Raw genomic sequence first — 23,293 nt, forward strand, 5'->3', positions numbered from 1 at the left:
TTTACATCAATTCCTCTTACCATCAACTCCCAGAAGCAATTATTGACTCTCCTGCTCTCCATACACCATATTTGTACCTTATCCCTCACTTTCTTCTCCCTCTCTCCTCCTCCTTTCTTCCCTCTGTCATCCTTCTCTTCTCCACTTCCCCTTCCTCTCTCCTTCTCCTCTCTCCCCTTTCTAGTCCTCCTTTCTCTCCTCCTCTTCCCCCCACCTTCCCTTCTCTCCTATCCCTCTCTTCTTCCCTTACCTCTCTTCTCTATTTCACACTCTTCATCTCACTTTTGATGCTATGGAGGTTTTAAATGTATCTAATGCTTCATGATAAGGGGTGGGATTCAGCCGATTCGGACTGGTTCGGGCGAACCGAACGCTAATTTTCACCGAACCGGTAGTTGGAAGGACTGGCTGGCCGCGCCCACCCTGCCCCTCCCCTCCCAGGAGTCTCCACACAACCTATTTTGGATGCCAGGTAAGTGCAGAGCCTGCGTGAAGGCTTTGGGAGGGTGAAAAATGGCCCCCCGGAAGTCCAGAAACGGTCCTGATTCTGCCCCCCCCGGAAGGCCTCTGGAGCCCGGGGGAGGCCATTTTCACCCTCTCGGAGTCTCAAGGAAAGTCTCTGGAGCATGGGGAGGGTGAAACCCCCCCCCCCCATGGTGCAGGAGACTGATTAGGCCACACCCACCATGGCCACGCCCACCCAGCACCCAGGCAGAGAAGCGGTTGCTAAAATTTTTGAATCGCACCCCTCTATCATGATTCTACCCTATTTCCGGTCCATGAGGCGCCGTGTTCTTGAATTGTCCATGAAAGAGGAGAACTGTCCTTCCAAGCACCGAAAACTGGATTCAATCTTTCACGCAAGAAACTCAAAAGTATTCACAAATTACTCACTTTAATTGAGACCCAACAGCAGGTCAGAATGAGGCTGTGGTCCTCGGAAAGGAGAACCATATCTTCCTCCTCCTCTTCCTCCAAGCCTTTCCCTAGCCGGATGAGGCTGCCGATGGCGTTTCCCATGTCCGCAAAGGAAGGCGACGAAGCTGGCCAAAAATAAAATAAAAAAATAGGATTGGCATAATTCTTTGCCGATCAATTTCAACCAAGAATGGAGCATGTGGTGGCTCAGTGGCTAAGACGCTGAGCTTGTCGATCAGAAAGGTTCAAATCCCTAGCGCAGCGTAATGGAGTGAGCTCCCGTGACTTGTCCCAGCTTCTGCCAACCTAGCAGTTCGAAAGCAGGTAAAAAATGCAAGTAGAAAAATAGGGACCACCTTTGGTGGGAAGGGAACAGCGTTCCATGTGCCTTTGGCGTTAAGTCATGCCGGCCACATGACCACGGAGACGTCTTCGGACAGCGCTGGCTCTTTGGCTTTGAAATGGAGATGAGCACCGCCCCCTAGAGTCGGGAACGACTAGCATATATGTTTCTTAATCTTGGCAACTTTAAGATGCTCGGACTTCAATTCCCAGAATTCCCCAGCTAGCTCACTGGGGAATTCTGGGAGTTGGAAGCCCACCCATCTTAAAGCTGCCAAGGTTGAAAAACACTGGATTAAAGGATCCTGGTTAGATTTTTTTCTCTGCAAGCTTGGCCTTACCATGTTGGTCTATGCTTGATGCTTGATGACTTTGCAACACGCTCAAGAGTAAATTGCTGATGTCTCTCACTGTCCTCACCAAACGCTGGAAGAGTAACCGCCAGTGTGGCATCTTCTGGGCTTCTAACATAGAAGACACAGCTTCTGGTTCTTCAAACAGGCATCTCCGTATCGCCAAAATCACCCCTGCAGGGAACCAACAGAAGATCTGGAAGCAACATTTCATACAGGCTAAAAATTAAGGAATCCAACCCAGATATGAATTGTGAATTTATTTGGTAAGCGCTGGTCCTTAGGTAACCCAAAGTGTAGAAGGTGAATCTAGCCAAGGGGGCATCTAAAACCTGGAGAAGGTCCAAAGGAGGAAGAAGAGGAGGAGGAGGAGGAGGAGGAGGAGGAGGAGGAGGAAGAGGAAGAGGAAGAGGAAGAAGAAGAAGAAGAAGAAGAAGAAGAAGAAGAAGAAGAAGAAGAAGAGACGTTTCTTTGAAGAATGTCTATGGAGAGTCTCAGTTATCATGGTTGTCCTGATTTTCTTTTCCAAGAGGCAACTGCACTTTTATAGCGTAGTGACCAAAATAAAAAAAAAACGAGATACTGACCATGTATTGGGGCCGTGTGAGCAGCCAGCAATAAGTCACGAGAAGCTGTGACAAAATGGTTCTGTAGCATGTTGAGCAAATGTTCAAGAAAAGAGAGATATTTGCATGGCATAGATGGCTCCTTCTCGGTTTCCAACAATGGCAGCTTCAAGATATGACGATCCAACCTGATAGAGTTAAGCAGAGGTCAACTTGGCCCAACAGACTCAATCCTGAACGCAGTAATTGTTGGGTTGATGGAACAACTCCAGCTCTGTTATTCTGACTTGTCTTCCTTCCTTCCTTCCTTCCTTCCTTCCTTCCTTCCTTCCTTCCTCCCTCTCATTTTTCTTCTTTCTTTCCTTCTTTCTTTCCTTCCTGCCTTCCTTCTTTACCTCTTTCCTTCTTTCTTTCCTTCCTTTTCTTCCTTCCTTCCTCCCCCCATTTTCCTCCCTTCCTTCTTTCCCTCTTTTTTCCTTCCTCCCTCCCTCCCATTTTCCTTCCTTCCCTCTTCTTTCTTTCCTCCCTCCCTCCCTCACATTTTCCTTTCTTCCTTTCCTTCTTTTCTTCCTCCCTCCCTCCCTCCCATTTTCCTTCCTTCCTTTCATTCTTTTTCTTTTCTTCCTCCCTCCCATCTTTCTTCCTTTTTCCCCTTTCCTTACTTCCTCCCTCCCAATTTCCTTCCTTCCTTCCTTCCTTCCTTCCTTCCTTCCTTCCTTCCTTCCTTCCTTCCTTCCTTCTCTTTATTTCAGCAACTGAACCTAAGGACCAAGAAAACGAGGAAGCAAAGTCTTACTTGGGAAGTAGAGACTTCATCAGTGCTGCTCCTGCTTCGCTATCTTGAACCCGGGGGCTGCTGATGGCTTCTTGGGCCCGTCCAAATAGAGCTACAGCAGCGGAGGTTGGAAGATCTGGTGGGAAGTAAGATTTCAGCAACTCTGAGGCCAAACCACGGATCTGAGTGGAGACAGAAGAAAGACTCTGTAAGGAGAAGACCTCTAGCAAGTGAAAGGGGAAATAGTCTTCAAATAGACTTCTGTTCAGAAACGAACATTGGGGAAGGTTGACGGAAGTGTTTTCAGGTCTCCCCTGGTCCTTCTCTTCCCTAGACTAGCCATGCCCACTTCCTACAACCATCCATCATATGTTTTAGCCTCCAGTCCCCTCATCATCCTGGTTGCTCTTCTCTGAACTTTTTCCAAAGTCTCAACACTTTTTTTTTTTTTGCAATGCAGGGACCACAATCCATTGCAGTATTCCAGGCACGGCCTTCCTAAAGTGCCGTTGTAGCTTCGGTCATTAAATCAATTGTTGTAAGTCCAGAATTGCTCGTCCCCGTATTAGGGGTTCAAGGTTTTTCTCCACGCAGGATAATCCTTGCTTGGTCCAATCTCCCTCCGCTTACTGGTTTAATTACAGATTAACAGAGTTGGAAGGGACCTTGTAGGTCATCTAGTCCAACCCCCTGCCTAGGCAGGAAACCTTATACCATTTCAGACAAATGGCTATCCAACATCTTCTTAAAGACTTCCAGTGTTGGGGCATTCACAACCTCTGGAGGCAAGTTGCCCCACTTATTAATTGTTCTCACTGTCAGGAAATTTCTCCTCAGTTCTAAGTTGCTTCTCTCCTTGATTAGTTTCCACCCATTGCTTCTTGTTCTACCCTCAGGTGCCTTGGAGAACAGCTTGACTCCCTCTTCTTTGAGCTATTGGAAGACTGCCATCATGTCCCCCCTAGACCTTCTTTTCATTAAACTAGACATACCCAGTTCCTGCAACAGTTCTTCATATGTTTTAGTCTCCAGTCCCCTCATCATCTTTGTTGCTCTTCTGTGCACTCTTTTTAGAGTCTGTAACATCTTTTCTACATCAGGGAGACCAAAACTGGATGCCATATTCCAAGTGTGGCCTTACCAAGGCTTTATAAAGTGGTATTAACACTTCACGTGATCTTGATTCTATCCCTCTGTTTATGTAGCCTAGAACTGTGTTGGCTTTTTTGGCAGCTGCTGCACATGGCTGGCTCCTATTTAAATGGTTGTCCACTAGGACTCCAAGATCCCTCTCACAGTTACTACTATTGAGCAAGGTAGCACCTATCCTGTACCCATGCATTTTGTTTTTCTTGCCTAAATATAGAACATTACTCTTTTCACCATTGAATTTCATTTTATTAGATCGTGCCCAATGTTGAATGTTCTTGTAGTTGTGAAAGAACATCCCACGTTTAACAGCTGAATTGTTAGCCCGAGAAACGTGACTGATATCTGAAGCTACTCTATAAATCCGTGTATCTTAGTGGATGGTCGATAGAAGCCAAGGCGAGGTGGACCTCCATACCTCATTTGTGCTATCCTGCAAGCAGCTCAACAGAGCCAAGGTATTCCCAGTAGAAAAAAAGTCCCAGGAGCCTTTATTCCTGGACCAGCACAATAAAGTAGCCATGTTTCCTGGAGAAAGAGCAAACATAGATTGGAAAGAAGGAAGGAGCATATCTGAAGAGGGTGTGGTGAACTAGATTGTAGATGGGAAATGGGGAGAGGGGGGGGGGGGGAGAAGATTGACACCCCAGTCCTTTCCCAAATGATTCCAGCCCACCCGCGGTGTGTGTGTCGTGCACGCATGCGGGGAGTGGGTGGGTGTCGCACAAGCATGCGCAGGCGTGTGGGGCGCATTGAATTGTGGATGTGGGTATGTGCGTGCCCACCTTTCTTTGCAGCACTGGGCTGGAGAAGGTGGAAGAAAGCCACTTACGGGGAGGCTGACCCTTCTTTCTCTCGGGTCTCCAGGTGTCGGTGAAGGTCTCCAGGATGGCAGCCAGGAGGAGGAGAGCTGTTTTCTTCCTCTGGAAGTTGGAGCCGGACATCAGAGATGCGGTGCAGAGCTGAAGCAGCCAATCCACAAAGTCTAGATAAAGAAAGATCTGTCTTGCATGACCTCCTACACAAAGGTGGATGAATGAGGTTTCTGGGGAACATCTGGGTGGAGAAAGTTTTGGGTTCTGTTCTCTGTGAGGAGGGGATTCTGGTTGTAATTTGAGGACTGGTCCCAAATGTAGTCATAATTTGACTTCAATGACTTGTAGTCATATATATATATATATGTATTAGTGTTACAACCCCTGGTATCCCTAAATATGGGAGGAAGGTCACTACTCCCTCTTTCTGTCCTTCGGCTTCATCACAGAAGACCATGCAGGCAGAAAACCATATTTTTATTTTTAATGTTGCCTTTTATATTTGTGTCTCCCTTTATTTATTTATCAGTACAAATAAAAACATATATATATATATATATATATATATATATATATATATATATATATATATATATATATATATATATATATGAAAAAAAGGAAGGAAAGAAAAAGAAAAAGAAAGGAAAAAAGAAAGAAAAGCTTCACTAATCTTCAAATTCCTCTGTTAACCATCTGTTATTATATTCAGTTCGCAGAAAGTCCATAAACGGTTTCCAGTCTCTTATAAAGCTGTCTAGTCCATTCTGTCTAATCAAATCGGTTCATTTCACCATCTCTTCTAATTCAGTCAATGTCAAAATCCACACTTCAACAGTTCCTTTTTCTTTCCAGTGTTTGGCAATGACCTTCCTCGCAATCCACACACCATCTTCATTTGAGGACTACCTAAACTCGACCCATTGTTTCTGGCACAGCCTCTAAGCATGGTTAGGAGGTAACTTGTTCTGTTCGAGGATTCCCAAGAGCCTGAAGCAAACTCCTGGTCCCGACAAAAAACCCTTTTATGAATTGACTGTGAATTCTGCTCGTTCACATCCAGCAAAGTCTTTCGAGGGAGGATTTACGGTCACAGACCTTATCTGGCTTGGAGAGCTCGGAGAGTCACGAACCAATTAAGCGAACTAATTGTCTCCTGCAAACTCCACTCCCCTTTTGCTCCTCTTTTATTTCCTCTGGGAGGGGGCATTCATTGTCCACCTGTGACTTTACTCCCAAGTTGACCCATGTTCTTTAGCTGCTCCCTTTGTCTGGCAGCTCTGTGCATGCACACACTGGGAACAGGCTCCAGCTGTTCATCTGCCTCACTGATGTCTGACTCCGAAGGCAGCTGATAACTGTCAAAACGGCCCTGGCCCCCTCTCTGCCTCTGACACAGAGCCCTCATCAGAGCCTTCCCCAGACTCCAGGACTGGCCCATGTTCCTCCCCAAACTCCTCACTGTCCGAATCTGCTGCCAGCTCTGCTGACCACTGGTGGACCACAACATAACTCACCTACAGCTCGGAAGAGACCCCTTTCTTGATCCTTTCGGGCCAAACTTTCCTTCTGGTTGACCTTCCATTGCCGAAGCGCAGCTAGAGAGCTGTCCCTCATTCTGACCAAAGCCTTCTTCACGGTGGCTTGAAGGAGTTGCCGAAATGAAGAGGAATCGCAACTCAAATTCAGGGGCAGGAATTCTTTCAAGAGTCGGATCTCCCTCTCCGATAAGACTTGGCTGGTCTTGGGAGCTGAGCAGAGGAAGCCCAAGGCTGCCAGACGGACAGTTTCTTCTTTGGAGAAGAGGCAGCAAGTGAGTCTCTTCAGCGTCTCCTCATCGGTGAGCAAGTCTCCTGCAAGGGTCTTCTGAACGTTCAACAAGGAGACCCACGCTCGGAGCTGAGAGGCGTCCCTGCCCCCAAATCTCGTGGCCAGCAGCGCATAAGTAGCAGGAAAGACTCTCAAAGTCCGTCCGAGAAGGTGGCTGGAAGTGTTGCTCTGGAGGAACGGGTCAGAAGAGGTCAAGGCACTGGAGAAGGTCGGTAACCAACAGCTGGACCACTTGTGAGCCAGATGTTCTTCTGAGACCTCATCCTCCACCTCCGTCCAGGCTTTGCGCTGCAGTCCTAGGAGAGCTTTGTACAAATCCGAAGCGACGGGACAGAGACGGTTGGTGGACAAGCAGTTGAAGAGATGTTGAGGGAGATCCGGGTAGATCTCCAGGACCTTGGCAGAAAGATCCACAAAGCAATAGGATCAGAATCCATAACACCATGATTCTTTTCCCTGACATATTTGATATCTGGACAGGTTGGGGAGGAACTTCGGGAAGGCTAAGGTCGAAATGTACTGATAACATATATAGGTGGTCCTTGACTTATGACTGTAGTTGAGCCTACAATGATAGTGTACTAGTCCTACAACTGAGCCCAAAATTTCTGTTGCTAAGTGAGATGGTTGTTAAGTGAGCTTTGCCCCATTTCATGACTTTCCTTCCCTTTCCTTCCCTTCCTTTCTTTTCCTTCACTTCCCTTTCTCTTCCTTTCTTTTCTTTTCCCTTCTTTTCCTTTCCTTTCCCTTCTTTTCCTTTCTTTTCTTTTCCCTTCCTTTCTTTTCCCTTCTTTTCCTTTCCTTTCCCTTCATTTCTTTTCTTTTCCTTCCCTTCCCTTTCTTTTCCTTTCCTTTCCCTTCCTTCCCCTCCCTTCCCTCTCCTCCCTTCCCTTCCCCCTTCCCTTCCTTTCCCTAGTGAATCACTGTGGTTCTTAAGTTAGTAACCAGGTTACTAACCCCTAACCCTTGCCTTTACTTGTCAGAAGCTCGCAAAAGGGGGTCCCATGACCCTGGGACACTGCAACGGTCATAAATATGAGTCAAATGCCAAGCGGCTGAAGTTTGATCGAAGCGAGCAGCCTGCGCGAAGTAAACAGGTACCAACTGGTACAGGAACCCACCGCTGATCAGAGCATGTTAATTACCGTATAAGAAATACTGATGGCAGTTGGAACAGAGTTCTTTTCAGGTGGGGAGGGGGAGTAGAACTCCTTAGCATCAGAGCATGTTAATATAATACTGTATAAGAAATACTAATGATCTGATGGTCATTTCGAAAAATCCTTTCTTAGCGAGGACCTAGAAGCCAAGAGGAACATACGGGCCAGATTTCAAGTTTGTAGGCTTTACGGTCCTGGAGATTTTGTGATGAGTGAGTGGTAGTTGGCTTTTATTTATATATATATAGATTATAGCAAAAGAGATACTCACCTTTTGGGGGCCCAAGTAGGGCAGAATTGCACTGAGTGCGAAATATCTCGCTCTTGCTTCCCAAGGCATGAAGATAACCTTTTGTAGGTACTCTCTAAAGAGGGCTCTCTCTGGATCCCCAAACCGATCACATTCCAGGCTGTAGATCTCTAAGAGAATCCGAAAGGAGCTGTGGACAAAATCGGTCACTCCTTCTGTCTGGATCAGGATGGGAGAGAAGCCGATCGAGAAATAAAAGAGGTGTAAATGGTCAGTTATTACAGGGAGTCCTCGACTTACAACACTTCATTTAGTGACCAAAGTTATAACGGTGCTGAAAAAGGTGACTTAGCACCAGTTTTTCACACTTACGACCATGGCAGTATGCCCTATAGTCACGTGTTGGCAACTGGCTCATATTTATGACGGTCGCAGTGTCCCCTTTTGCAACCTTCTGGCAAGCAAAGTCAAGCGGGGAAGCCAGATTCACTTAACAACTGGATGACTAATGTAAGAGCTGCAGTGATTCACTTAACAACTGTGGCACAAAAGATCCTAAACAGGGCAAACCTGACTTAACAGACGTTTGCAGGAGACCATTAGTTCACTTAATTGGTTCGTGACTCTCCGAGAATCCTTGCCAAGTTCTGCAGATATCAGCCTGGCAGCTCTCCAAGCCAGAGAAGGTCTGTGACTGTAAATCCTCCCTCGAAAGACTTTGCTGGATGAGAATGAGCAGAATTCACAATCAATTAATAAAAGGGTGGGTTTTTTTGTCGGGACAAGGAGTTTGCTTCATACTCTTGGGACGCCTCAATCAGAACAAAGGGTACAGAACAAACGTTCAAAACAACCAAATTATATAAAACAATGATATAATTATTAGCGTCAACTCATCCCAGATCTCAGAACAGCAAAGCTTTTGTGTGGCTCACTCATTTTGCAACATAAGCTTTACTGATGATATTTGGAGAGCAAAAAGAATGAAACCTTCCCCTTAAATAAAATAAATACGTTGCCTTACTGGACTTTCTGCATTGTTCCAAACAATCTTGTTTAGCTTTTGGAGAAGCTTGGAATTGTCATCCAGCAACAAGCTCTCCTTGACTTTCCAGAGGTCATCCAAACTTTCTCGGACACGCTGAAGCCACAGAGAAAAAACTGGGAAAGCAACAAGGACTCCATTAGGCTATTAAAGGTAAAATTGAAATGATTCTTGCATCAGTTCTATATGCTGGTTTGTTTGTGTTCTTCCACACCACTCTCATTACGCTTCTCTGCACACTCGCTCTCCTAACGGGGAGCCTACTTAACAGGATCTGGGCACGGGATTTTGCTTACCTTGGTAGGAGTAATAAGGGTAGCTTGTGGGGTCTTCTATCACGTCTAAAACAGCCGGAAACAGGACATCCAGCAACAAGCACTGCGGGAAAGCAAAAATAATGAAGTTAAGGAAAAACTGAGGAAAACCCCTTCGAGATATTTTTTTTAAAAAATGAATTTAGGAGGACATGTTTTGTAAATAAGGCAACTTCTTTAGGGAAACAGGGAATGCCAAGCCACAGACAAGACTCAACTTTAAAAATAGTGTTTAAACTTGTCTATGGCATTTGAACGTATCGATGGAATCGGCCACGGTGGCTCAGTGGCTAAGAGGCTGAGCTTGTCGATCAGAAAGGTTCGAATCCCTAACGCCACGTAATGGAGTGAGCTCCCGTGACTTGTTCCAGCTTCTGCCAACCTAGCATTTCGAAAGCAGGTAAAAAATGCAAGTAGAAAAAATAGGGACCACCTTTGGTGGGAAGGAAACAGCGTTCCGTGCGCCTTCGGCGTTGAGTCATGCCAGCCACATGACCACGGAGACGTCTTCGGACAGTGCTGGCTCTTTGGCTTTGAAACGGAGATGAGCACTGCCCCCTAGAGTCAGGAATGACTGGCACATATGTGCGAGGGGAACCTTTACCTTTACCTATGGAAGAGCTGCTGTGGCACAGTGGTTAGAGTGCAGTACTGCAGGCTACTTCTGCTGGCTGCCTGCAATTTGGCAGTTCAAATCCCACCAGGCTCAGGGTTGACTCAGCCTTCCATCCTTCCGAGGTCGGTAAAAGGAGGACCCAGATTGTCAGGGGCAATGTGCTGACTCTGTAAACCGCTTAGAGAGGGCTATCAAAGCAGTGCAAAGTGGCATATAAGTCTATTACTGTAGAGAGAAGCATCTTAAGCACTGTAAAGAGGTATATAAGTCTAAGTGCTATTGCTATAGAGAGAAGCATCTTAAGCACTGTAAAGCAGTATATAAGTCTAAGTGCTATTACTATAGATATAAGCATCTTAAGCACTGTAAAGTGGTATATAAGTCTAAGTACTATTGCTATAGAGAGAAGCATCTTTGCTGATTCTGTAAACTGCTTAGAGAGGGCTGTAAAAGCACTGTAAAGCGGTATATAAGTGCTATTATTATTGTTATGGAATCTGCACAGAAATATTAAATTGCTCTTAAGGTTAACTGGTCATGCATGACTTGGGCCCTGACGTCCATCCAGCTTTGTGTAATGGTTTATGCTATGCTGTGAATAATTATGTTTAAGGTATTTTAAAAATGATAATGTTGAAGGGTACCTTTGGCGGGGTACCATCCAGAAGACAGGTTAAGATCTCTTTCTTGCAACAGGTGAGTAAGCCACGGGTCATCACCAGTGTCTCCAAACCACCTGGGTTGAGGATGGAAGCGGGGATCCAAAGGGCACCAAACTGGCACCCCCCTGGGCAAAAAAATAAATAGAATCCAAATATGCTATCAATATCACTTTCGTCATTCAGTTGGCTCAGGAAGAAGAGGAGGGGGAGGAAGAAAGACAAGGAGAAGGAGAAGAAGATGAGGAAATGAGGAGAAGGAGGGGGAGGAAGAAAGACGAGGAGAAGGAGAAGATGATAAGGAGAAGGAGATGAGGATGAAGAGGAAGAGAAGGAGAAGAAAATGATGTGGAAGAGGAAGAGAAGGAGAAAAAATGAGATGAGGAGCAGGAGGAAGAGAAGGACAAGGAGAAGGAGATGAGATGAGGAGGAAGAGAAGGAGAAGAAGATGAGATGGAGAAGAAAATGATGAGATGAGGAGGAGGAGGAGGAGGAAGAGAAGGAGAAGAAAATAATGAGAAGGAGATGTGGAAGAGGAAGACGAGGACAAGGAAGAGAAGAAGAAGGAAGAGAAGATGAGAAGGAGATGGGGAAGACGAGGAAGAGAAGGAGAAGAAGGAGATGATGATAAGGAGATGAGGAAGAGAAGGAGAAAAAAATGAGACGAGGAGGAGCAGTGAGAAGAGAAGAACAAGGAGAAGGAGAAGGAGATTAGGAGGAAGAGGGAAAGAAGGAGAAGAAGACGATGAGAAGATGAGATGAGGAGGAGGAGAAAGAGGAAGAGAAGAAGAAAATGAGAAGATAAGAAGGAGAAGACCTGCTGATCAGAACCACCTGAGACTTACAGACAGTTAGAACAAGAATCTGAGCCTACCTTTGTGTCCCTCTGTTCTTTGGGCATTCAAATTTATAAGGAGGTAAAAAGCCCAGATTGTTTTGGCGCCTGCTTCAACTTCCACGGCGGTGTTCACCATCATGCTCACCGTAGTTCCAGCCAGGAGACGGTTATCTTGGCAGGCGCTCTGCAACAACCAATACCCAAGAGGTCAACCTAAACCTGGATTTTGTTTCAATGGAGGCTTGATCTCTAACAAAATGACGCAGTTAAAGATTCTCATTGTTTTGTGCCAGTCTGCTCCCCACCCCGTAGCTCTCAGACGGGGCTATTTTTTGAATCCCCCCGTAGAATTTCTGTCAAGAGTTTGTTGTAGAAAAATCAAATCCAGAAAGCGCACAGAGATGACTGATTCCGCGGGATTCATTAACTTCTTTGTATACATAATAACACATGAATAAATGTACAATACCAACGGCAGATTCTTCCAACGGGGTAGCAGTTGCAAGCAAGCACAAGGCAGAGGAGAGAACAGTTTCAACTCAGAGAGAAGATAAGTCCAGAATAGTTTCGTGTCACAGCTTAATACAGCTAAGCCACTCCCAGACTTTTTACTTCAGTTTCTGTTTCCAAATAAGCCTCATTGGCTGATCTTGTTACCATGTCTCTGCCAGTTCATGAATATTCTGTCAATTTCCTCATTTCAGATTTGTATGTTCTTCAAAAATGGGATCTCCTAAAAACTTGCAGATCATGATTTCAGTATAGGTGGCTCTCTTTTAGTGGCACAAATGATGCCACCCAGAAATAGGAGAGTGGTGGGGGGAAAAAAGAGAAGTTGGATTTTCTTTTTCTCGTGGAACTCCAAAACCTTTCTTCTTTCATGATCTGGGAGGATGGACCTTCTCCGATGCTGGACGATGGAAGATTCAAGATTCAAAACAAACTCTGAGAACTTTAGTCACACGAGACTAAAAAAAAATCCTCTTCCCAGGATAATGTAGGAAACAGAATGGCAGAATCTGGAGGTGGAGCTAAAAGAGGCAGCAGCTTAGAATCCCTAAGTAGCCAAAAACAAAGTTTAGCCTCCCTTGAATTCATTGACCCTTACTATTTCCTAACAAATGCTAATGCTTTGTTGAGAAGATTCCTGCACATAAGCTGTTTAGCAACCAATTCGTTAATAATTGGTCCTTAATGTGTGGACCTGGATTTTCTCACCCGACAGATACCCTCACCTGATCCATGATGGTATGCACCAGGGATCTTAAGATCTTTTGCAGCGTCTCTCTGTGATCCGTTTCATCCCAGACGAGGGGCTGAATTTCCTCTGACATCCCTTTGAAGAGATGCAGGCAAACCTAAAGAGAAGCAACCTGGAATGAAGGAGAAACTTCCCAACAGTGAGGACAATTAACCAGTGGAAGAGATTGTCTCCAGAAGTTGTAGGCGCTTCCTCACTGGAGGTTTTAAAGAAAAGACTGGAGAGTCTGCACTGTTCTATTCTATTCCTTCTTTCCATATTCTAGTTATTCTGTTTTCTATCATTCTATTCTATTCTATTCTATTCTATTCTATTGTTTTCTATCATTCTGTTCTGTTCTGTTCTATTCTATTCTATTCCTTCTTTCCATATTCTATTCTATTCTGTTTTCTATCATTCTGTTCTGTTCTGTTCTATTCCTTCTTTCCATATTCTATTCTATTCTGTTTTCTATCATTCTATTCTATTCTATTCTGTTTTCTATCATTCTATTCTATTCCTTCTTTCCATATTCTATTCTGTTCTATAAAATTCTATTCTGTTCTGTTCCGTTCTGTTCTATTCCTTTTTTCCATATTCTATTCTATTCTATTCTATTCTATTCTATTCTATTCTATTCTATTCTATTCTATTCTATTCTCCTTCCTTCCTTCTTTCCTTATTCTATTCTATTCTATTCCTTCTTTCCATATTCTTTACCTTTATCGTGACGTAATGCCACTCCACCTGACTGGAGTTTGAATCATGCAGAAGGAGATCAAAAGTAGCAGCAATGGTTTGCAAGAGCTTCATCAAATTCTTTTTCCAGTATTGCCGTCCCAATGAACTTTCTTCGATAAAGAGGCATACTATTCAGGAATGGAACAAAGAACAACATGGATTACCGCTTTGTAAAAGAATTCACCCCTTCTTGGGGCAGGAGATGCCATTAGTACACCCCTCTCCAGGGAGGTGGGTGTTCTGACTGATGCTTCCCAAGAGCATGAAGCAAACTCCTGGTCCTGACAAAAACCCCTTTTATGAATTGACTATGAATTCTGCTCATTCACATCCAGCAAAGTATTTTAAGGGAGGATTTACGGTCACAGACCTTATCTGCCTTGGAGAGCTGCCAGGCTGATCTCTGCAATACTTGGCAAGGAGCCTCAGAGAGTCACGAACCAATTAAGCGAACTAATTGTTTCCTGAAAACTCCACTCCCCCTTGGCTCCTCTTTTATTCCCTCTGGGAGGGGCCATTCATCATCCACCTGTGGCCTTACTCCCAAGTTGACCCCTGTTCTTTAGCTGTTCCCTTTGTCTGGCAACTCTGCGCATGCGCACACTGGGAACAGGCTCCAGCTGTTCTTCTGCCTCACTGATGTCTGACTCCGAAGGCAGCTGATAACTGGCATATGGCCCTGGTTCCCTCTCTGCCTCTGACACAGAGCCCTCCTCAGAGCCTTCCCCAGACTCCAGAACTGACCCAAGTTCCTCCCCAACCTCCTCACTTTCCGAATCTGTTGCCAGCTCCACTGGTCACTGGTGGGCCACAACAGTGGGAGACTTTGACCCATGAAGGATGCTCAGCAGGTTGTGTTCCTTTGGAGAACAAATACTGGCTCTAATTCATCATGGGAATGCCAAATGTATATTTGGTAACTGGGAAAGAGGGAAGTGCTTGAAGACTGACCTGTCTGGAGAACGTCAGAAGATGCTGGCTGAAAGGAAGAGAAAAAAATGGATCAGATTTTCAAGGGATTCCATACCAAATTACTTCTCACCACATTTGATCCCTGCTCACAATCCCAGCCCTGAACTTCTCGCAAGCTCTGGGTAAGGAGAAGATTCCCTTGCTGTTTATTTTTCTAAAACAAGAGACTATCACGGCTAAAATAATCTTGTTTTCTACCTTGGCTCTCTGCTCCACTCCTTTCTAGCACTGATGATGTAATCTAGTTGGGTAATGAAACATCTGCAAAGTGTTGTGGCCCACCAGCGGCCAGCGGAGCTGGCAGCAGATTCGGACAGTGAGGAGGTTGGGGAGGAACATGGGCCAGTCCTGGAGGCTGGGGAAGGCTCGGACGAGGACTCTGCGTCAGAGGCAGAGAGTGGGCCAGAGCCGTCCGACAGTTATCAGCTGCCTTCAGAGTTGGACATCAGTGAGGCAGAGGAACAGCTGGAGCCTGTTCCCAGTGTGCGCATGCGCAGAACTGCCAGAAGAAAAGAACAGCTGAGAAATCAGGGTAGACTTGGGGAGTAAAGTCACAGGTGAAAGGTGTTTGTCCCCTCCCATAGTAAATAAAAGAGGAGCGAAAGGGGAGGGGGCTTTTGCAGGAAACAATTCGTTCGTTCGGTCGTTAGATTTGTTTCAGGAGTGTGAAGATCTGTCCGTGGATCTCAGAGACTCTGTGCCAAGTCTTTTCTTGCACAGCAGCTCATTTGGAAAATATTGACAAGGCAGATTTCCAAGATAGATAAGGTCTGTGGTCATAAATACTCCTTTGAAAGACTGTTTGCCAGGCCTCGGCTGAATGGGAATGAGAGGAATTCACATTTGTTTAATAAGAGGGGTTTTGTCGGGACCAGGACTCTGGCTGGGGCTTTTTGGGGAATCCGAGGTCAGAACACAAGGAAACAACCAAGCTCAGAGAGTACCAAGGACCCCACAGTCCTTCTCCTCCGCTCTGCACCTCTGCTACTAGAAGGTAGTCCTGATGATGTATACCTAGTTGAGTTATGAAATGTCTTCAAGAAAGCCACCAAGCTAAGAGAGCACTAAGTATCCCATAGCTGTTGTCTTTCCCCACCCCCACCTCCCTTCCAGCCCTGATGATGTTACCTAGTTGGGTTATGAAAATGTCTGCAAGAAAACAACTAAGAGGGCATCAAGGACCCTACAAACAGAAGATGAGAAGCTAAGGAACTGCATCACCCAAATAAAAAAGTCCAAAGGAAAATTATGGAAGGGTCAAAGCACTGGACCCAAAATCCATCCGCCATTTTTACCTTTTCATCTTCAATCAGCCCGTCCATCAGCCTCCTCAACTCTTCAGAGACCAAGGTTTCGTTCTGCTCCGATAGCTTCCCAACTATCTACAGGGAAGGGGGGGAAATATCTAAAATCTAAGGGCCACAACGTCAGAATACACACGTACCTCTGTTATCATTTCATTAATAGCAATAGCCCTTAGGCTTAAATACAACTTCACAGTGCTTCCCAGCCCTCTCTAAGCGGTTTACAGAGTCAGCCTCTTGCCCCCAACAATCGGGGTCCTCATTTTACCCACCTCGGAAGGATGGAAGGATGAGTCAACCTTGAGCCTGGTGAGATTCGAACTGCCAAATTGCAGGCAGCCAGCAGTCAGCAGAAGTAACCTTGCAGTACTGCACACTAACTAGGTCCTTTCCAACTCATTCTATTCCATTCCATTCCATATTTTCTATTCTATTCTATTCCATTCCATTCCATATTTTCTATTCTATTCTATTCCATATTTTCTGTTCTATTCCGTTCCATTCCATATTTTCTGTTCTATTCTATTCCATTTTATTCCATATTTTCTATTCCATTCCATATTTTCTATTCTATTCTATTCCATATTTTCTGTTCTATTCCGTTCCATTCCATATTTTCTATTCTGTTCTGTTCTGTTCTGTTCTATTCTATTCTATTCTATTCTATTCTATTCTATTCTATTCTATTCTAGTCTATGCTATGCTATGCTATGCTATGCTATGCTATGCTATTATATTCCATATTTTCTGTTCTATTCTATTCCATTTTATTCCATATTTTCTATTCCATTCCATATTTTCTATTCTATTCTATTCTATTCTATTCTATTCTATTCTATTCCATATTTTCTATTCCATTCCATTCCACATTTTCTATTCTATTATTCTATTCTATTCTATTCTATTCCATTCCATTCCATATTTTCTATTCTATTCTATTCTATTCTATTCTATTCCATTCCATTCCATTCCATTCCATTCCATTCCATATTCTGTTCTGTTCTGTTCTATTCTATTCTATTCCATTCCATTCCACTCCACTCCACTCCACTCCACTCCATTCTATTCCATTCCACTCCATTCCACTCCATTCCACTCCATTCCATTCTATTCCATTCCGGTGAGTACTGTATATGGGTACCTTTTCAAGTCGGCAGAACAAGCTGGAGCTGGTTGCGGTCTCCATTTGACACTTGAAGATGCAACGCACTAACGGTAACATGTCCTCCCGATCCAGCTCCCACAGTCTTCTGCTCAGTCCCGCCAAGAGTTGAGATGCCTCCTCCAAATGTTTCTCTTTGCATCGCTTCACGGAACCTCTAAGATAGGCAGACAACCCCGCAATTAGAATCTAACGCAACAAAAGATCAAGCCTATCTTGAAGAATTCCTCCAAAATTATGATTTTCTATCTTACGGTTCTTCTCCAAATGAAGATCTGCAAAGTTCCCCATTGCTCAGAGAATCATGGAGAATTTTCAGTCATCCAACTCACGGTGGTCCCAAAGGTGCTTCCCCCACCCCAAGAGGCAACTGGGCTTCCTTTTTTTTTTTTCATTGAAGAGGTTTCGCTTCTCATCCAAGAAGCTTCTTCAGCTCTCTGAGAGCTTCTTGGGTGGGAAGCGAAGAAGCTTCTTGGATGGGAAGCGAAACCTCTTCAAAGAAAAACCAGAAAGTCCAGTTGCCTCTTGAAAAAAAAAAACACCTTTGGAATGTTGCTTAAATATACTAGATTTCAACTCTTAACTATCAGGACTTGAGAGCATTTGGCTGTCCTTGCTAGGGATTCTGGGATATTTGAAAGACAAATCATAGGAAGACTGATAGTTAGGAATAGGAATATTGGGAATATTGTGAAATCAAATTTGGGTTGATCACCCAGACCAGAAATTTACTCTTCCAAGCTTTCGGATTCATGCCACGGTAATTTCGAACGGTCAGTAAATGAACAGTTGTAAGTCGAGAACTACATGTATTCCTTATTGCCCAAGTGTAAGTGGACATACAAGGAATTTGTCCCCAGTGTATTAGCTCTCAGTGTACAATACGAAGAACAAAATGGTTAAACATCAATCGTAAATCGTAGGGAACACTTGATAAATCGCAGATACCAATAGGAGAAGGAAAGAAGGAGAAGGAAAATAGCAGGAAAGATACGAAAATGGTCAGATTACAAAGGAGTCTAAAAATCACTTAACCCCCATGTTACGAACGTTACAACTGCAGCGGTTGCCTTAAGGTGGTAAAATGGAGCGACACTCAACAAAGGACTCCTTTAGCAATAGAAATTTGTGGATCTGCTGCGGTTGTAAATTGAGGATTACTTGTATAAAGATAAAGGTTCCCCTTGCACATTTGTGCTAGTCGTTCCTGGCTCTAGGGGGCGGTGCTCATCTCCGTTTCAAAGCCGAAGAGCCAGCGCTGTCCGAAGACGTCTCTGTGGTCATGTGGCCGGCATGACTCAATGCCAAAGGCGCACGGAATGCTGTGACCTTCCCAACAAAGGTGGTCCCTATTTTTCTACTTGCATTTTTTACGTGCTTTCGAACTTCTAGGTTGGCAGAAGCTGGGACAAGTCACGGGAGCTCACTCTGTTTACATGGCGTTAGGGATTCGAACCGCCAAACTGCCGACCTTTCTGATCGACAAGCTCAGCGTCTTAGCCACTGAGCCACCGCGTCCCCAAAACTGTAGGATACAAGTGATAAATCATAGATACCAATAGGAGAAGGAAAGGAGGAGAAGGAAAACAGTGACGAAGATAAGAAAATGGTCAAGTTACAAAGGAGTGTAAAAACCACTGAACCCCAGTGTTACAAACTTTACAACTGCAGCGGTTGCCTTAACGACCGCGGCAGGAAAGGTTGCAAAATGGAGCGACACTCAACAAAGGTCTCCTTTAGCAACAGAAATCCGCAACTGTAAATTGAGGGCTACTTGCATAGGATTGGACATTTATTTATTTTTCATTTATTGGATTTATCCATTGTTTGCAAGATAATAGGTGTAAGAATAAACACGAGCGTGAATGAAATGGGTACGGATACGTGGGGAGAGTAGGACAGGGGCGGTAGGCACGATGGTGCGCTTATGCACGCCCCCTTTACGGACCTCTTAGGAATGGGGTGAGGTCAATAGTAGACAGTTATGGGGGGTTTGAGGATGAAAGCACAGAGTCAGGTAGACCATTCCAAGCGTTGATCTCTCTGTTGCTGCAATCGAGTTTGGAGCTTTTTACATTGAGTTTGTATCTGTTGTTTGCTCTTGTATTATTGCAGTTGAAGATGAAGAACGTCATTGACAGGTAGGAGGTTGTAACGGATGATTTTGTGCACTACACTTAAGTCCGACCGTAGGCGGCGCAGTCCTAGGTTGTGCCTAATTATTCTGCTAAATTATACATCACGAATTGACGGAAAGCGAGCAAAGGAGAACATTCAATGCAGACGCCCCGAGTCTTAGCTCCCAGGGAATCCTGATATTTTTTAAACCCACTTTTTAAACAATTCATTACCAACCTCATTCATTGACAATTCCACTTACTTTGCAAACTCCTGCAGGCTCTCTAGCAAAAGGAGAATCTGGTGGCTGGTTTCCCGCAGCTGATCTCTCCTTTCCAAGCTTTGGTAAAAAGCTGTGCATCGCTCAAGCTCTTGCATTGCGACATTCATCCTTGTGCAAGGGACCCCTCACTCTTGGATCACCCCAAAAAAGCCCAAGGAGATGCCTAACTTTCTGCAGGAACACAACACGGCTTTACCACCGAGTGCTACAGGAATCCGAACGAGAAGACAACCCTCACAACCGGAAAAAGCTGGATTTCCATGCACGACAGCTCCAGCTAGTGGAGACAGTGCTTGCCACGACTCCCATCCGAACGGTGTGAACAGAACAGAAAAGAGTAACAAGAGTCGAAAGGGACCTTGGAGGTCTTCTAGTCCAGCCCTCTGCTCAAGCAGGAGACTCTGTACACTTTCAGACAAACAGCTGTCCAGTTTCTTCCCAGAAAACCTCTTGGGATGGAACACTCACAACTTCTGGAGGCAAGCTTTTCTACTGGTTGATTGTCAGGACATTTCTCCTTCGTTCTAGGTTGCTTCTCTCCTTGACACAATAAAATCCCTTACACCACCAGACTCGAAATTTTGGGCTTAGGCAATCCGGAACAGCGCCGCCTGCGATCAGACCTAAGCACACAGTACACAAAATTGTCTGCTACAACGTCCTACCTGTCAAAGACTTCTTCAGCTTCAACCTCAATAATACACAACTGATGCAAACTCAAAGTAAACGGCTCCAAACTCGATTGCAGAAAATACGACTTCAGCCACAGGGTGGTCAACGCCTGGAATGCTCTACCTGACTTTGTTGTTACATCCTCAACCCCCCCCCCCATAGCTTCAACCTCAAACTCTCTACTGTGGACCTCACCTCATTCCTAAGAGGTGCGTAAAGGGGGCGTGCATAAGCGCACAAGCATGCCTTCCATCCCTGTTTTATTGTCCCCCATTTATCTGTATTTACTTCCTTTGTTCATGTTTATGTTCATACTTATGCCTCTTACCTTGTACATGTTTGACGAACAAACAAACAAATAAATACATTTCCACCCGTTGCTTCTTGTTCTACCCTCAGGTGCTTTGGAGAATAGCATGACTCCCTCTTCTTTGTGGCAACCCCTGAGATATTGGAAGATTGCTATCATGTCCCCCCAAGTCCTTCTTTTCATTAAACTAGACCTACCCAGTTCCTGCAACCATTCTTCATATGTTTTAGCCTCCAGTCCCCTAATCCTCTTGGTTGCTCTTCTCTGCACTCTTTCCAGAGTCTCCACATCTTTTTTTATAGGTTGAGGACTAAAACTGGATGCCGTATTCCAAGGGTGGCATTATAAAGAAGTATTAACAATACAATACAATACAATAGTAGAGTTGGAAGGGACCTTGGAGGTCTTCTAGTCCAACCCCCTGCCTAGGCAGGAAACCCTATACCATTTCAGACAAATGGCTATCCAACATCTTCTTAAAGACTTCCAGTGTTGGGGCATTCACAACTTCTGGAGGCAATTTCTGTTCCACTGATTAATTGTTCTAACTGTCAGGAAGTTTCTCCTCAGTTCTAAGTTGCTTCTCTCCTTGATTAGTTTCCACCCATTGCTTCTTGTTCTACCCTCAGGTGCCTTGGAGAATAGCTTGACTCCCTCTTCTTTGTAGCAACCCCTGAGATATTGGAACACTGCTATCATGTCTCCCCTAGTCCTTCTTTCTCTTAAGCTAGACCTACCCAGTTCCTGCAACCGTTCTTCATATGTTTTAGTCTCCAGTCCCCTAATCCTCTTTGTTGCTCTTCTCTGCACTCTTTCTAGAGTCTCTACGTCTTTTTTACATCGTGGCGACCAGAACTGAATGCAGTATTCCAAGTGTGGCCTCACCAAGGCATTATAAAGCGGCATTAACACTTCACATGAGCCTGAGTCTATCCTTCTGTTGATGCAGCCTAGGACTGCGTTGGCTTTTTTGGCAGCTGCAGCACAAACAAACATATTGCAGAGGTAGTATGTTGAAATATTGTTTGCTTTTAACTTTTTCCTGAGTTTTTCCCCATGCACACGTGTGGCTGGCTGGGGAATTCTGGGATCTGAAGTTCATCCATATTCCAAGTACTTGAAGTGGAGAAACACGGCTTTTAAAGGAGTGAACACAAGTCTGTACTGCTGCTTTGGATACTAATCAGGGGTGAAATTTACTTACCTTTGCTATCGGTTCGCAAATGTGAGTGCATGAGCCACCTCTGCACATGCGTAGAACCTTCTGTGCATACGCATAGTGCCAAAAACGGACGGGGTGACATCCGGGCACATTAGATTAGCTAGAATGCTTTCTAGCTAATATAAATCATAGATCACAGCTGATCGTCAGAAATACCAGTTCACCCCGAAGCGGTAGCATTTTTTTACTACCGGTTCGGGCGAACTGGTCCAAACCAGTAGCATTTCACCCCTGATCCTAATGCCCACCCTTTACAGCAGGGGTCTCTAACCCCTGGTCTATGGACAGGCAGCAGTCTACGGTATGCCAGAAACCAATGCGTGCAAATAAGCCCAGCATGGAAAGATCTCTGTCCCCGGTGCCCCCAAAATTGGAGGTCTCTGCTTTTGCAGGCAGCATGGATATTTGTGTCGGATTAAAAAGGAAAAAAAGAAAGAAAGAAAGAAAGAAAGAAAGAAAGAGTGGTGGGAGAAGATGGCTTTACTATTGTACGATTTGGAGGAGGAAGGTGGGAATCGAACCTCTAAATTCACTTTTCACAAATGAATAGCTAAAGCAGATTAACTCTCCGCTTTTCTCTCTCTCTCTCTGTGGTTAATCCTCGTAATGGTTTTAGACTCTCTTACCAAACCGATAAAGGCTCTTTTACAATTCTCTCCCTCCCGATCTCGCCATTGTCTGGCGCATGTCTATACATTCTCCCCCTCGCTTCCATTCTCCTTGTCTTTTTATTTTCTTCTGTTCTTCTTTTTCTCCTTTTTTTTTTTTTAATGGAATGGCTCAGGGAGATCTTTATCTCCATAAACACCACATCAATACATCCCCCTCCATCCCGCTACCTCCGGGAACCTGGATACAAAGCAGGCCCTAGCTGATTTAGATTTGATTACTGGCGCCCTTATCAAAACGCCTCTTGCTGAAAATCTGGGTCTTAAATCCCATAATTCTTTGATAAAAGAAGCATTACCAGTCTATTCCCCCCCCCCCCAAAGTGAAAGCTGTAGGGAAAATCAAAGAAAGCAATCAGCTGGGATACGAAGAGGCTAAATGCACCAAGGCCGGATGGCGAGATAGGTGGAGACGCAAATGAAGATTTTGTTGAATAGGTCCTCGGTCCCCGTCACGGTGACAGGCAGGAAGAATTGATCAGAACTGAACTTGGAGAAATGCTGCTCAAATCCTTTCGCTGCCTTGTAGCAAATTTTGACACTCCTGCAGGAACGCAGAGATGGATATGGGGTCTAAGAAACTATCTAGTCTGTCCCCCAGGAAGGAAATTGACCCCTCAACCATCATAATAACAGAATGGGAAGGGGACCTGGAGATCTTCTAGTCCAACCCCTTGCACAAGCAGGAGAGCCTAATAGCAATAGCACTTCAACTTGAATACCACTTTACAGCTCTCTCTAAGCGGTTTACAGAGTCAGCCTCTTGCCCCCCAACCATTTGGGTCCTCATTTTGCCCACCTCGGAAGGATGGAAGGCTGAGTCAACTTTGAGCCGGTCCAGATCGAACTGCTGGTGTGTGGGCAGAGTTAGTCTGCAATACTGCATTCTAACCACTGTGCCACCATGGGAATGGAATGGAACGGAACGGAATAATAGCAATAGCATTTCAACTTATATACCGCTTCATAGT

The 23,293-nt window shown here is 44.8% G+C and overlaps 1 protein-coding gene across 1 annotated transcript in view; it reads right to left on the minus strand.

The window, feature by feature from the left end:
- The window catches only part of LOC309399214 (tRNA (32-2'-O)-methyltransferase regulator THADA-like), a 36,082-nt gene extending 16,238 nt beyond the window's left edge, over nucleotides 1-19,844 (minus strand). The window contains exons 1-18 of the mRNA XM_081966836.1: nucleotides 19,430-19,844; nucleotides 17,029-17,206; nucleotides 15,879-15,965; nucleotides 14,563-14,590; nucleotides 13,591-13,739; nucleotides 12,866-12,988; nucleotides 11,667-11,814; nucleotides 10,778-10,920; nucleotides 9,500-9,581; nucleotides 9,183-9,319; nucleotides 8,180-8,377; nucleotides 6,436-7,144; nucleotides 4,936-5,088; nucleotides 4,522-4,631; nucleotides 2,976-3,136; nucleotides 2,201-2,367; nucleotides 1,602-1,787; nucleotides 895-1,043 (exon numbers count right to left, since the gene is read on the minus strand). Of these exons, the coding sequence (XP_081822962.1) occupies nucleotides 895-1,043; nucleotides 1,602-1,787; nucleotides 2,201-2,367; nucleotides 2,976-3,136; nucleotides 4,522-4,631; nucleotides 4,936-5,088; nucleotides 6,436-7,144; nucleotides 8,180-8,377; nucleotides 9,183-9,319; nucleotides 9,500-9,581; nucleotides 10,778-10,920; nucleotides 11,667-11,814; nucleotides 12,866-12,988; nucleotides 13,591-13,739; nucleotides 14,563-14,590; nucleotides 15,879-15,965; nucleotides 17,029-17,206; nucleotides 19,430-19,557 (3,036 nt within the window). The 5' untranslated portion in view covers nucleotides 19,558-19,844. The remainder of the gene's footprint in view (nucleotides 1-894; nucleotides 1,044-1,601; nucleotides 1,788-2,200; nucleotides 2,368-2,975; nucleotides 3,137-4,521; nucleotides 4,632-4,935; nucleotides 5,089-6,435; nucleotides 7,145-8,179; nucleotides 8,378-9,182; nucleotides 9,320-9,499; nucleotides 9,582-10,777; nucleotides 10,921-11,666; nucleotides 11,815-12,865; nucleotides 12,989-13,590; nucleotides 13,740-14,562; nucleotides 14,591-15,878; nucleotides 15,966-17,028; nucleotides 17,207-19,429) is intronic.
- Between the last annotated feature and the right edge of the window lie 3,449 nt (nucleotides 19,845-23,293).

Source organism: Natrix helvetica (assembly GCF_964273705.1).
Source record: "Natrix helvetica genome assembly, chromosome: 14".
NCBI classification, from domain to species: domain Eukaryota; kingdom Metazoa; phylum Chordata; class Lepidosauria; order Squamata; family Natricidae; genus Natrix; species Natrix helvetica.